General features: G+C 38.9%; 1 protein-coding gene across 1 annotated transcript in view; it reads right to left on the bottom strand.

Moving 5' to 3' along the window:
* Positions 1-2,481: 2,481 nt before the first annotated feature.
* Positions 2,482-15,843, bottom strand: part of LOC126092113 (suppressor of fused homolog) — a 133,479-nt gene continuing 120,117 nt past the window's right edge. The window contains exons 6-9 of the mRNA XM_049907554.1: positions 15,067-15,253; positions 13,928-14,083; positions 13,214-13,421; positions 2,482-4,154 (exon numbers count right to left, since the gene is read on the bottom strand). Of these exons, the coding sequence (XP_049763511.1) occupies positions 4,077-4,154; positions 13,214-13,421; positions 13,928-14,083; positions 15,067-15,253 (629 nt within the window). The 3' untranslated portion in view covers positions 2,482-4,076. The remainder of the gene's footprint in view (positions 4,155-13,213; positions 13,422-13,927; positions 14,084-15,066; positions 15,254-15,843) is intronic.

Below are 15,843 nucleotides of genomic sequence, written 5' to 3'. Positions count from 1 at the left end.
ACTGTACTTCCTCGATTCACCACCAGTTGGCCCAATTGAAGGAAGGTAATGTTGACTTCGGTGCTTGTGTTGACATGTGACTCATTGGGCAGGCATTGTTGGTGATGTCTTGATTGGGCCCCATGTTCTTCTACCTACGCTCAATGGAGCACATTATCATGATTTCATATGGGATACTCTACCTGTGTTGCTAGAACATGTGCCTTTACAAGTACGACACAACATGTGGCTCATGCACGATGGAGCTCTTACACAATTAAGTTGAAGTGTTCGTACGCTTCTCAACAACAGATTCGGTGACCGATGGATTGGTAGAGGTGGACCAATTCCATGGCCTCCACGCTCTCCTGACCTCAACCCACTTGACTTTCATTTATGGGGGCATTTGAAAGCTCTTGTCTACGCAACCCCAGTACCAAATGTAGAGACTCTTCGTGCTCGTATTGTGGACGGCTGTGATACAATACGCCATTCTCCAGGGCTGCATCAGCGCATCAGGGATTCCATGCGACGGAGGGTGGATGCAAGTATCCTCGCTAACGGAGGACATTTTGAACATTTCCTGTAAAAAAGTGTTTGAAGTCACGCTGGTACGTTCTGTTGCTGTGTGTTTCCATTCCATGATTAATGTGATTTGAAGAGAAGTAATAAAATGAGCTCTAACATGGAAAGTAAGCATTTCCGGACACGTCCACATAACATATTTTCTTTTTTTGTGTGTGAGGAATGTTTCCTGAAAGTTTGGCCGTACCTTTTTGTAACACCCTGCAGTAATAATGGAAATGTTATTGGTGTGCTTATTACACTGGTGACTGATGCCTGTCAGCAAAATGGTTATTTGTGCAATCAACAATGTAGTAAAAGACAGTTTGCTACTTACCATAAAGAAGAAACTTCAAATTGCACACAGGCACAATGAAAAGACACTCACATATAGCTTTCACCACAGCCTGCATCAGTAAAAGTGATGCATACACACAAGCAAGCTCACCTCACCTAGGATGGAGATGGCAACTGTGTGTGCATGAGGTGTGCATGAGGTGTGTGCATGAGGTGTGCTTGTGTGTGTTTGTGTGTGCGTGCGTGCATGCATGCATCTCTCTCTTTTACTGAAAAAGAATGAAGTCGAAAACCACGTGAGGGTCTTTTAATTGAGCCTGTCTGCAACATGACATGCCTTCTTTGCAGTAAGTAGCAATCTGTCTTTTCCTACATTTTTGACTGGACAAATAATCATTTTGCTGACAGGCATCAGTCACTAGTGTAATAAGCTCACCAATAACATTTACATTATTACTATATGTGTGAGAAAAAAATAATGACACTGATTTTTTTTCCACAGGCAGAGTCATTGTTCCCAGTCTTGGCAGCAGTGCTGAAAGCCTTCAATCAGCGGGGCCTTTAACTTGATGGTCACATTCTTTTGAATAGTCTACAGAGTCCCAAAATGACGTCCTTTTAAGACATTTTTTAGTATCTGGAAAAGAAAAAAGTCATGAAGGCTCTGATCAAGTAAATAGTGGGGCTGTGGAACAGTAGAAATGCCTTTGATGTCAAAAATTCCATGATGGAAATGGCTGTTTGACATGGGGTGTTGTCATGATGCAGCATCCACTTGTCTACAATGTCTGGTCTCACTCTATTCACCCCATTCCTGAGCCTTTCAAGGACATCTTTGTATAACACTTGGTTGACAGTTTATCCTGTAGGAACAAATTCTTTATGCATGATACCCCAACTATGAAAGAAGCAAATCAGCATGGTTTGGATCTTTGATTTGGTCATTTGAGCTTTTTTGGTTGAAGAGCTGGCTCAGTATGCCACTCTTCATTTTACCTGCGTGTCTCAGGTTTGTAAGTTTGATGTTTTCGCCACTTTTTGATGTTGAAGGAGGCTCATTTTCAATATGTTCTCGGTCTTCCAAAAATAATTTTTGTGTCAGTGTAAAACTAGTGTTATTGGTAAGGAGTGTTCCCCAGAGGCCTGTTTCAACTTTTCAAAGGTCACACTGACAAATTCCCCACGTTAAAGAAAAATCTCGATGGCATAGCACTGCTCTAAATTCCACTGTTCCATTTTTGTAACACACAACAAAAATACTACTTCACTGATTGCGCTTTCAAAAATCGCATTATGGGTGTAGGGAACTGAAACTCTGTCTAGCATCTGGAAGGGAGGAACACACTTGTCTGCACAAGTAGAACAACACAGCATTACCAGATCGTTCATAGTGTTCTCACTCTCATTACTTTTCTCATACACCTCATATTTGCAGACAACTTATCTAATTTCAGACTATTAATACCATATATATGCCTAAGTTGATGTTTTTAGATTATGTGACAAGTAATAGTACATCCTTACCTATAACTCTCAATGTTTGACCTATGAGTTAAGAGGATAAGAAAAACATAAAATAAAAACAAGAAAATTAGTTAACAATAATATTCTTTATTTTGTCATTACAGCACAAAATAAGGATAAAAATAAAACAAAAATGTTGCTACAATGATTTGTAAATTAAAAGATGTGTGAGCTCACTTGTATTTAATACTGATACACAGGTTTCATACTGTCAAAGCAGAAACATATACTACAAAAGAAACATAGCATGTCAACAATCTGAGGTATTTACAATCAATTTAATACTGCAGTAACTCAATATACAAAATATGATTCAATAACTAAGCACTAAGAGAGTGAAATAAATAAAAACATGACGGAAGAAAGAAGACTGCTGATAATGAAGAATGGAAAGTACTGTAGTTCACAATCATAATTTAAACATTTACAATAATAATTTAAGGAGAAAATCTATAAATAAATATATGAACAGGAGTAAACACTTAACAACTGATAACAGAATTGTACACAGCAAATGAGATACTATATTAAATACAGCTGCAAGTGGACTCATTAATATTATATTGTAACTAGAAAACAAGTGCGCCCACCTTGGTCAAATAACATATTCTGGAGAAAGGGAGGAAGAGGGAGAGCCACTGATGCAGATACAGCTACTGTGGCACATTCACAAGAACAAATGGGCATATATATCACACACACAAAAGTTGGTTTGTCAAGCCCTCCATAATGAGAAACAGTAACTGTAAAGTTAACAAGTAATAGTTCAGTCTTGGTCATTATAAAAAGAGTGCACACCATGTTGTTTATTACAAACTTTACATTCTTTTATCAGAATAAGAGGATATAGTGTGAGTATATTGTCCATATTTTTATTGAAAATAGCATCCTAAAGTTTAACCAGTGATAACCAAAATGAAACTAGATTCCATAAGAAAAAGAACAATATTAACAGCTGTGTCACAAGGAGTAAAGTTGTACTATACTCCAATTAATCTTACTATTTTCTTAAGAAAAAACGGTTATGAGTAGTAGTTGTTTCTTTTTAAGAGATTTCTTTGTGAAGCAAAGGAATCCAAATGGTCTTTTTGTAACTTTTAAAAAAACTTTTTAACAAGAAGTAATTAAAAATTATGTGCTGGTCTCTATCTTGATACAATGAACAAACATCAATGAACAGATAAATAAAAATCAATGACCAAATCGAGGTAACCACCTAATATAATAAAGCATTTCCTTTTTTAACATTTGTCAGTATGCACAAAATGTCAATTATTTTCTTACTACTAGTGATTGTATTAAAAATTTACTACAAATTCAAAACTTTGTAACTTCATACATCAAATTTGTATTTATGGTCCCCTAAAACTTGAGTCAGACAGATGCATTTGACCTAGCAGGCATTTTAAATTTTGTAACTTCCACGTTCTTATAAATTACCCAGTCATTGACATTCACTTTTTAAATATTAACATTACCTCATGGTCTTTGTTTATGTAAATTATTAAGAGGACATGACGTGACATGACAACTGAGTTCTCTTAATGGGACGGAAGCTGCCTAAATGAGCTGAAAGTACAAGACACTACCTTTTCTTTCACACACTAAGCCAGTAATCATATTAACAACAGCATAATTAGGCAGCCAAAATACATATATACGTACACATAGAAATGTATAAAAAAATCTGAGATTTTCACAGATCTTATTCTTCATATGTGTGGCTTGTCCTCGACTATTGTGATGGCAAGGTTATGGTGAGACCAAAGAAATGTTTTCGGTAGTTCCAACTGAAACAAAAACAGAATAATTCTTGTTACACTTCTACGTTACAGCACCAATACAGCAAGGACAGTTATGGCAACAAGTAAATAATTTAGAAGTAAAGGAGACCAGTCACAGACTAGCAAAGTACTGAATTCTTCACACATACACACACACACACACACACACACACACACACACACACACACACACACACACACAAAAGACACTGTAAGCACTTCGCTGCCGTGAAAGCAACGCATGTAGCCTTCAATGACTGTCACAGCTGAATACTGTAGCATGATCTTTCACAAAACCCAAAGGAGTTTTGGTCGTATGAAGTGTCCAGCCACTCGTGGATGACACCGGAATAGCAAAACACAAGTAGAAATACTTAACTCTGTTTACAAATGTTACTTTACGAAGGAAATGGCAGACATTCTACCAAAGATCCTTCGCTCCCCCTCAAGTGGTATTCCATTGCCCATCAAACCTACACAACTTCCTGGCACATGACTTTCCAGCCCCTTGCCACAGCTGCCACATTCCTAAGGAAGACACAGGCCCAATACCTGCCCAAAAGATCCTTCCCATCCCTCCTCAAGTGATATTCCATCACCCATCCAATCTACCCAACTTCCTGCTACATCACTCTGCCACACTCATTTCCAGCTGCTTGCCACAGCTGTCGTATCCCTGTGGAAGACCCAGGTCCAGGACATGCCCAATTCATGCACCCAGCACTTCCTACTCCAGTCTTGTCACAGGATTAGCCTATTCCATCAGAAGCAGGGGCATCTGTAAAAACAACTCTGTTGTAACCATTACACAGCATTTTACGTTGGCATGACAACCAACCAACTGTCCACCAGAATGTATCAGAACTTCCAAAATGAGGCCAAGAACAAAGTTTGACCACCCAGTGGCACAATACACTGCCAAGCACAAAATTCTCAAGATCAACGGCTACTTCAAACCCGTGCCGTCTGGATTGTTCCCTCCAGCACTATCTTCCTGGAACTATGTAGACGGGAGTTATCCTCACAACACACCCTGTGACACATGATAGTACCTCTGTTTCTGCTAACCACTGTCCCCATATGCTCTACCCAACAGTTTCCCCTTCCTCTGTCCTGTCACCTTCTCCCAATCCACACCTTCAGGTCATCTTCATCATGCACTGCGCTTCACCAGCTCCAGTACCATCACAGGCTGAAACCAACCACACACCTCCCTCCAGTATTCCTAGCCAGCAAACCTACTGCCTCCCTCCAAGCTACAACTTACCCATCCCCAACATTCCTTTCTGCTTCTTGTCTCTTTCCCTCCTCAACCCACTCCACCTGATGTTACCCCCACTCCACCCTATTACAACCCTCGAACTGCATTACCAGTATTGTGTTTCTAGCTGGCACTACATAACTGCACGTACGTACGTGTGTGTGTGTGTGTGTGTGTGTGTGTGTGTGTGTGTGTGTATTTGTACTTTAGCTCATCAAACAAGTTCTTCCACACACTAGCAATATTTTCTCTATCTTTTGTTTATGCCTTTCGACTACTGAAGGCTTCTGCTATTCGGTGAGTGCTCTCCTTTCATCCTAAATAATTTACATTACAGTACACTTACATAGTACTTTCACTAAAACCAGCAAGTCAATTACTAATTATTCACTAACACTCAATGCAGCAGCAGCAGCAAGATGAAGAAAAGAAGAAGAATGAAACGCTTTGGCACTGCCAAAAATCTTCACAGAACTGTTTAAACTGCACACTGCCACAAAGAAGACCTAGAGAAAGTAGCAATAATGTGTTTATCAGTCCAAACATTCTTAATGAAATAAAATACCAAAGGATACAAACAGCCTAAAAAAGTGCATGAAAGAAAAAACTGTTTTCTTAAGTTCTTGTAACTGATAACACGAGACAATACTGACCCTATGACTTACCTTAGAAGATAGGTTCAGGAAAGGCAAACCTACATTTATAGCATTTGTAGACTTAAAGAAAGCTTTTGACAATGTTGACTGAAATACTCTCTTTGAAATTCTGAGGGTAGCAGGGATAAAATACAGGGAGTGAAAGGCCACTTACAATTATTTGTACAGAAACCATATGGCAGTTATATGAATTGAACGGCATGAAAGGGAAGCAGTGGTTGAGAAGGGAGTGAGACAGGGTTGCATCCTATCCCCAAACATTAGGGAAATTTGTTAGCACTGAAAATAGATTTAAATTGTTAGGAAGTCTTTTATGAATGCATCTGTATGGAATGGGAGTGAAACATGGATGAGGACACATTCTGAGACATCAAGGGATCACTAGTTTGGTACTATAAGGTTTTTATGTGTGTGTGTGTGGGGGGGGCTAAAATTGTGGAGGGAAACCAAGAGACGAATACAGTACGCAGATTCAGAAAGATACAAGTTGCAGTAGTTATTCAGAGATGAAGAGGCTTGCACAGGCTAGAGTAGTATGTAGAGCTGCTTCAAAACAGTCTTAGGACTGAAGACCACCGCCACCGCCACCACCACCGCCACCGCCAACAACAACAACAACAACAACAACAGATAACTGACTAATGGAAAAAACCATAACTGATGAATGAAATACCATGACCATCTGCCCACAATACAAAAGAAGGAGTCAACACAGGTGTCAACATTTACAAAGAAATATTCCACTTCCACGTTACACAAAAGCTATTTTACAAAGCGCTGACTGAAACCAATAATAAGTAAGTAACTTAAGATTTGAGGCCTTGTTGCTGAGTGTTTGGATTGTCTCGCATAGAACCACTTCATCTTGAGACATTGATTAAGACAAATGAGGACTGATTATGTGATTTGTGGACTTAAAGAGTAGCATATCTGACCAGAGAATGAAATGCACTGGTAAAACATATCTGGTACACAATGTATAGTCACATTGGATATTAACTGCAGAAAAGTATTATGGAAGCCCTTTTCAATCAAAATAGGGCTGGCAATGGATGAGATGTTCATATGATCCTCTTAACACTATTTTCAGTGAAACAAAAGTAACAAAACTGTGGAAAGAAAACCAGCTTTTACAAATCTCTCATTCTCAATCCCCCTCCACTCATAGTTTCCACTCTGCAGGCTTGGCAGCAACAGGCCACTGCAGTCAAGCTGGTTGTACGTTGTGTTCCAAAAATGAACAGCATAGAAATAGAAGTGATGACACTTTCTGCAGGATCTGACCATCATTTTGCAGGACAATGCTCAAGCACGTACAGTAAAGGCTGTTACTGATTTGTTTGACTGATTGGGCTGCTAAGTGCTATACCACCTACTGCACTCCCCTCATTAAGTTCAACTCGATTTCTAAACTGAAGGAAACACTTCACGGCATGCTCTTCAGAACTGCTACAAATTCGTCAGGCAATAGACCGCGCTGCTCGAACTGTCAACACAACTGGCACTGCTAAGAGTATCCTACGACTTCCACATCACTTGCAACGGGTTATACACAATGCTGATGACTACTTTGAAGGTCAGTAAAACTTTGAAACACATATCAATTTTGTACGAGCTGTAAATAAATAGCTGCCACTATTAACGTTCCAACCCTTGTATATGAGAGTTATTTTCAATATATGGAAAGGACAGATTGCTAATCATCGAAAAGATGACATGGTAAGTTGCAATAAGCATGATCAAAAGACTGTTACACATTGGGCTTTTGGCCCAAGCCTTCTTCATAAATGAAGAAACACAAATTCACACAACCAAGCACACCTAATGTAGACACACCCACTATCTCTGGCCATTCCAGCTAGAATGCAACTGTCATATTGAATGAATACATCAATAAGGCGTGGTGTGGGGAAGGGGGAGTGATAGCAGTGTATTGGAGGGGGGGGGGTGAAGAGCACACACTGGCAGAGCATGCAGGGAAGTGTTGGGAGGCTGTGGGGAAGAGGGCTGGGGAGGAAGCAGAAAAGGAGATGAGCAGAGAGGAAAAAAGATTGGTGGGTTAACTGGCAAAGAGCAGCACACAATGAAAGTGAGGGGACGTAAACTGGGAGAGGTTACGGGACAGAGGGCAGAAACTGTTGGTTGGAGAATGTGGGAACAGTAGTTATGACAGGTTGAGGCTAGGATAATTTCGGGAGTGGAGAATGTGTTGTAAGAACAACTTTCATCTGCACAGTTCTGAGAAACTGGTGGTGGAGAGGAGGATCCAGATCACTTGGGTTGGGAAGCAGCCATTGAAATCAAGCATGTTAGGTTCTTTGCCCTTGGCCACACCTTGCTGGTGGCCATTCATCCTGGTGGACAGCTGGTCGGTAGTCATACCAATACAAAACGCTGTGCAATGATTGCAGCAGAAATGGTACATGACATGACTGCTTTCACAGGTTACCCGGTGCCTGACTGGGAAGGACAAGCCTGTGACAGGACTGGAAAAGGAACTGCAAGGTGGGTGGATGGGGCAGAGCTTTTACCTGGGTCTTCCACAGGGATATGATCCCTGTGGAAAGGGGTTGGGACTGGGTGTGGCACAGAAATGGACTAGGTTGTGTAGGTTGGGTGGGCGACGGGACACCACTTTGGGAAGGATGGGAAGGATCTTTGGTAGGACATCCCTCATTCCAGAGCCTGGTGATAGATAATCAAAGCCCAACGATCTATGTGGCTCAGTTATATCTGTCCCCGGTGGTACTTGGTGACAAAGAGGGTGCTCTTTTACAGCTGGTTCTTGAGGACGGTGGGAGAATTGGGGGTATGTGGTGATACGGCATCGGAAATCTCTTTGCAAACTAGGTCTGGGAGGGGGAGGGGGGCAACAAGAAGAAAAGGAGATAAGCAGAGCGGGGAAAAGACTGGTGGGTGCACTGGCAGAGAGCAGTGCACAATGAGGGTGAGGGGGCATAAATTAGGAGGAGGTTATAGGACAGAGGGGGCAGAAATTGTGATGGCCTTTATGAGATCTTCAGCATACTGGGCAGAGGAGATCTTGTCACTGCAGATATGCCATTCCCTATCCTCTTTCCTTCACAATCTCAACACCTTCCCTCCCACCCACTTCAACTGGTCCTCCTCGACTCAGCTTGCACTTTCCTGGATCTTGTCCTGCTTCTCTCTGATGACTCCAAACACACCTCTGTCCACAATAAAGCCACCAACCATGAACACTACCTGAATTTCAACAGCTCCCTTCTTTCCACATCAAAAAAGCCTTCTCATACAGCCTTGTCATCTGGGGCCAACGTGAACTTTTCCATTCTGTTTGTTACTTGTTAGCTCTGAAGAACATTTTTAGCCTTCTTTATGAGCCTTTTGATTTGATTTTGTTTTTTTATTGACCCAGTTTCATCATACAGCACAAATTGAACAACTGATATTGGACTATTCCATGCCTCAACTGTAAGGTGAGTGGTTGCTTTTACTCCTACCATTATCTGTATTCCAACCAGTAATTTTCAATACTGCTTCAAAAACTGTAGTTTGTATTTAAATGTCTGATTTACAAAGTCATTAACACAGAAGTACCATTTAATTAAATTCATATGATATTTGCTCAGGAAAATATGAAATCTTAAGTTGCTTTAATTTTCATTTCCCTTCAAGCATAATCCTGTAAAGCATACGCTAAAATTCTATGGCTTGTCAAAACTTCCCTGTGTCCATTTTACAAGTCTAACCAGTTAACAGTTCCTCCATGTTGAAAATAATGGAAAGGTTCTTTTATTGTCACGCTCATGATCTGTCTCCTCTGGCTCCATTTTTAATAGTCTGCAGATTTTGTAATTATCAAATTGGGTGGGAAAAGACAACTCCATTTTCAATAGACTGCAGATTTTGTGATTATCAAATTGGATGGGAAAAGACAAATAATGTCCAGGAATACCTTAAACTGGAGGCACATTCTGTTCACTGGCAGGACTGCTTTTCAACAGAACAATCATTTTTGAAAGCTTACACACACAACTAAACAGAAAAAACAAAGGTTATTTACGAAGAAACTGATGTTAAAGTTTTTGCAAAAGGAAACATTCCAGTCAAAAAGTTCCCAATCTTAACAGTCAGTTTCAAATAACTAAGGCTTTGTTTATCTCCACTAACATAGCGCTACACGCTCCAAAATTTGTGGGTCATGAATTTTGTAAGAAATAGATGCAAATTTTGCCAAAAATAGATGCTACATTTTCCAGTCCTTAGTTACCACTTAGTTTCTTCATACTGAGAATGAAAATCTTGTACTGATAGCTCAATATCACAGGTATTGATCACTTCTATTATATCTTTTAAATCCATGTCATCAAAACTTTTTTCATCCCAGCTGCAGTACGTGATCTCACGACAGACTGTGAATCAGATGTCACTGATGTGACAATTATAGGATTTCCGAAGGGCACAAACAGTTATAGTGTTGCTTCTGTTTCTCTAAATATCATCAAACATCCACTTCAATGCCAGGTGAAGGTACCAATGAGTGAATTCAGCAATTATGACTTGGTTGGATCGCTAAATTAGGACAGTGGTGAGGTGTGGAAGAAACTTAAATATTATTGTCACTAAATGCCATAAATGTGTGGTTGGTGCACTAACTATGAGGTCAAGAGCTTTTCTTGAAGGCATTTTGGTTCTCACTGTGTCACCTCTGGGGGGAAAAAAGTGGTGTCTTTATTATCCAGGCCTTGTTGAATCTTTACTGTACAGGTGTAGTTGATTTGTTTCTTGAATGCATGAGACTTTACAAAAGTGTACATATGAAAAGGTCTTTTGGACCTGAAATCTCAACTGTATTATGACAGAAAAGAATAGAGTATTTATCTCTAATTGCTTTCAATCCAGGGGCTTGCTGTCTACACAAAATTAATGTTTCAGAAGTTCCACATTCCCCTTAAAGATCTGACCCTTCTATGTCACTTATTTGGTCTGGAGTGTAGCAATGATACTCTATGGCTTACTTTGATGTATCAATTAATAATATGTTTAGCACCTTTTGCTTCTCCTCTGAATTTCTTGTAAAGGTTTTCTTTGATGGTAGATGGTCCACCTCTCATCCCCCCCCCCCTCCCCCCCAAATATACAGTCCAGGACTGTTCGCCTCACCTGCTCTTTAGCAGGTGTTTTCTGTCATTCATGAACAGGTAAGTCAGATTAAATTTACCGATGAAATGAGTAAGTGTGTGTGTGTGTGTGTGTGTGTGTGTGTGTGTGTGTGTGTGTGTGTGTGTTTTGTACTACAAAAACAGGAATGCCATAACTCCAAATAAGTGAGATCTACAACCCTTCACACATCTGCAGGTTAGGCTTTGGCTTTCCAATTTTTGTTTGGTGTTTTAGACCTTAGTACTTCCTTCGTTTTAATATACAAGGCACAAACTATATGAATAATGTATGAACTGTTACTCTCAAGGGAGGTTAAAGTCTAAGATAAACTCAGATAGCATAACTGAATAGTTGGAATTGGCAGATATGTGATTTAGCTTGTGTAATACTCCATTATGAAGCAAATACAGCAGTCAGAGAAGAAGATGTAGAATAGCCATTGGTCAGGAAAAAAAAAGACTGAAGAAATGTGCTGGCATGATATGGTAATGAACTGTAGTAACACACCTGAGCAGATTTCAAAACAGATCAGAACTATTACAGAAAGAAAATCATGTATGGTTATTTCCATGGCTACTATGGGACTTAAAATCTACACAACTTGTAAGAGGGACATGTAAATTTTATAATAGCTGTGTAGAATCAGCTATGAAAAAATTATGTTTCCTCTGTAAATACACCTGAGAGTGAAAAATAATTCTACAGGGAAAAAAATATATGTATCTCCACCTGCACGTGTGAACAAACCTCTGAGTATCAGATCTGTCCAAAACACTGTACAACCTTATTTTTATGCCGAATAGACACATTAATTGTGTATTATTAGTTTATGTATGATGTTACATGGGACTATGCGAACCAAATGTACTTGATGGAATTATTTTAAGAAATGGTTTACAGGATGCTGGTTAGAAAATTTATAAAGAAACGAAACTAAAAAACATTAATAAAACAAAACACGCTGGAGAGTGTGTGAATAAATAACACATTACAGAGAAAAGTCCAACTACTGCGAGAAACACCTGTACACAACAGAAGAAGTGTGGCATGAAGAAATATTTCAACTCAGACCTGAAGACTTGGGTTTATCAACTAATTTTTTCACTTCTGCTGGAAGCCTACTGAAAATGAAACCTGCCTTATAGTGCACACTTTCTTGTATAATGCTGAAAGAAGTGTTACCCAAATATTCAATCCAGTTTCACTGAATGAATGTTGCACTTCACCACAGATCTGTATGACAGTCCTTTTTTGGGCTTCTTGGCGAATGCACGGAGTTGCCCCAACACCGTACAACATAATAGGGTGAATGTAAACAAAGTAAAATAAACAAGCCATCACTTTCAAGTGTCAGGGATAATGGAGACTATTCTGACAGTGAAGAACGCAACATTCAGTTTTTGCACCCACTGATGTTTGAAGTCTAGTAGTTCTATACTGGAAAGGCAAAAAGCTATGGTTTAATAGCTGTGGCAATTCATGGGATGGGAAATCACAGGAACTAAAACATGAGTACATGGTCATGTAACAAATGTTAGGATAAGATGTGGAAAATAACGAATTGTTCAAAGGAAGTGGTACTGTGAAATGTATGCTTATTGTGAATGAGATATTAACATTTATGTTAAATTTTCACACTTTTTAAACAGTTGTTAGAAATTGACTAATACTGAACCAACATGATTATTACACACTATACATCTTACACAATTCACATTTTTAAGAAAACACGGAGAACAATACACTGATTGGGTGAGTATATGATCAGTACAAAATAAAAATAAAAACACTCATTCTTCCTCATATCTCCCATTAACAAGAACCTTCATACTGAAAAGATTCACTTGCACATTTACACATCTTATATTTTATACATCTCTATAAATTGATTACTGCTGAATGTTTCAAATACAACATGGGGACTTTATTCAGTGTAGCAAAGACATCTTTAACTTTTAGTTTATCAGACTGAAACTTTCATATGAAAATATTACTTGACTCACCATTCCACGATTACTAAATATTTCAAAGCTCTCCGACATCTCATCAGCCAGTTCATCTGGAATGAGAACCTGTAACCACGGACCATGAGCTACATAAGGGTTATCATCATCGACCAACGTTCCAGTTACTGTCGGAGCTACGAAAGTTATAGCTGTATCCCCCATCATCGATTTGAATGTGAAATGTCTACCATGTTTTACACGTCCCCTGTAAGGAAAAAATTCAAAATGTTTGGATCCATTCGTCATTCCTTAGTGCAAAAATTTATATTCTAGAAATTAAAACAAAAACTGTGTATGTTACACTTAATTTAAAATTTTCACTGGTTTTTCTTTTACATTTTTCATTAGGTGACATCTTATAAACTAAATAGCAGTTAACAACATTAATAAAGAATAAATGCCATAATGTATGTTTTCATTACAAATACAGCTCTCACAATCTTACAATGAAGTCCATGGATTTGTACTTCTGTACTCAATGTTGTGTAAATTATGCTACAGTGTGTAACCACTGTTGTGATGATATCTAGTGAAATGAATTATAAAAGTAGCTTCCTGCACATGTGCAGATATGTACATTAAAACGAAGCTGACAAAGAAAATGTGCTTAGTATTGCTAGTTGCTGTTTTGAACAAAGATCTTATCACACAACTTGGCTATTCAGTATTAAATGACAAAATTTGCATACCTACATAAACTAAGTAACTAACCTGATAGCTAATGGCAATAATTCTCCTGCTTCTAGGTTGAATGTAAGATGTAAGCCCTCCAGTTTTCTGGTGCGTAGAAGTTCTGTTGACTCGAGAATATCTGCATCACCATTTGATGTAGTGCCTGTTAGTTCCTTCTTGCAAACATTGTCATTACTGAAACAAATATAAAGTAGAAAATATAAAATCTATTATTTCAAAACAAATATGTGAATAATTGGCATTAGATAACAATAAGAAAATGAAAAAATATACTAAGCAACAACTGTCCTTGTTGTAGCATTTTCAAATATCACTGATAGTAGTCTGATGCTTGAGAATGCTCTTATTGTTACAATTAAATCACCATCACCAAAGAAAAGTTAATCTAGTATAAACTGAGTCCTCCAGTTTTGATGATGAAATAAAACAGTCAACACCTATGGGTCATTTCCTAGCTATCACTGGCTAAGATGGATGAGGAGGAGACAAAGGACAGAAGAGAGCAAGTGGAACTGACAGTGGTCTCTCCAAACAACCACTAACACACTTTTCCACGATTATTTAGAGTAACCACATATACTGATCTCCTCAGCCACAGCCAGAAGGTCCAACGGACATAGAAAGGCTGCCGTGTAATCCTCTGCCATATGGAGTCATGTGGATGCAGTATGGAGGGGCACTTGCTCAACACTGCTCTCCAGGTCATTTCCAGACAATGAAACTACTACTTCTCACTGAATTAGCTATTTAATTGATATCATAAGGCTGAGTGCACCCCATGACTGTCTTACCAACACAGAAGAATCCTTGACATTACTGGGAATCCAACCCAGGACCTCCGCATGACAGGTATCTACACTGATCACTCAGCTACGAAAGCGGTCAAAATAACCACAGAAAAAAAGAAATCAGGCTGTCTGGAGCGGGATTTGTGTCTTGTTCCTCTCACAGGTATCTTTACCTAAATACTATCATTGAACTACAAACTATATTATTTTTTTTGTACGAAATTTTACACAACTTGCAGTTAAAACCTTCCCCAACAGTTGCTAGCATTTCAGTTGGGATACAAAAAATGGGTATGAAATCTTCTTGAACAGTAGCAGCTCAATATTAAGTAAGACCATAAATGAAACACACAAAGATACTAAACTTACTCATCCAAGTCCAATGATTTTCCAATTTTTGTGCTCAGTAACCCTTTTCTCAATGCTGCTTTGATGAGCTGAGAATCTTTTTCAGAAATCGAGGGGCGGTCAACACAGCCTTGTCCTCTTGAACATTCATTTCGATTAACACCATCCTCTGGTAGAAGCTCTTCAGTTTCCTCATTACAATTTCCAACTACAAGAAGTAACAACTATTACAACAAGTTCAAGTCAGTTCACTACAAAATATACCAATAACATCACTACATTTTCAGTCATCTAGTGTTCAATACAAATTTTTGAATTCATTAGTCAAATGTAGCGTGCAAGTGAAACAGCTAGTACTTGAAGAAAGCTCTCATTTCGTTAAACACCGAACATACTTGCTAAATGTAAACATTTAAAAAATCTATAAAACAAACAACAAATTGCCAAAAATATTTACAAACTGTATCTATCAATGGAAACTCCAGGTTGAAATATAAACAATATAAAGAAAAGATAGATTGCTACTTTAGTAAAGATGACAAGTTAAGTTGCAGACAGGCACAAGAAAACACACCTCATGCACACATGATAGCCATCTTCGATAGCTCTGACTGGAATGTCACTAGAAGCAGCAAATCTTGAGGAGGTGGGAAAAGGGCATTTGGGGGGGGGGGGGGGGGGAGCGCTTTCTGGTTGAGCATACAGAGACCAAGAGACTAGACTACCAAAAGGTGCAGTATTGGGAGGCTGTGAGGCAGAGGTGATGGGGAGGGCGGCAGGAATGGGCAGTGAAAACTG

This window comes from Schistocerca cancellata, chromosome 1 (genome assembly GCF_023864275.1).
Source record: "Schistocerca cancellata isolate TAMUIC-IGC-003103 chromosome 1, iqSchCanc2.1, whole genome shotgun sequence".
Lineage (NCBI taxonomy): Eukaryota > Metazoa > Arthropoda > Insecta > Orthoptera > Acrididae > Schistocerca > Schistocerca cancellata.
This window is presented reverse-complemented; position numbering and strand designations above follow the sequence as displayed.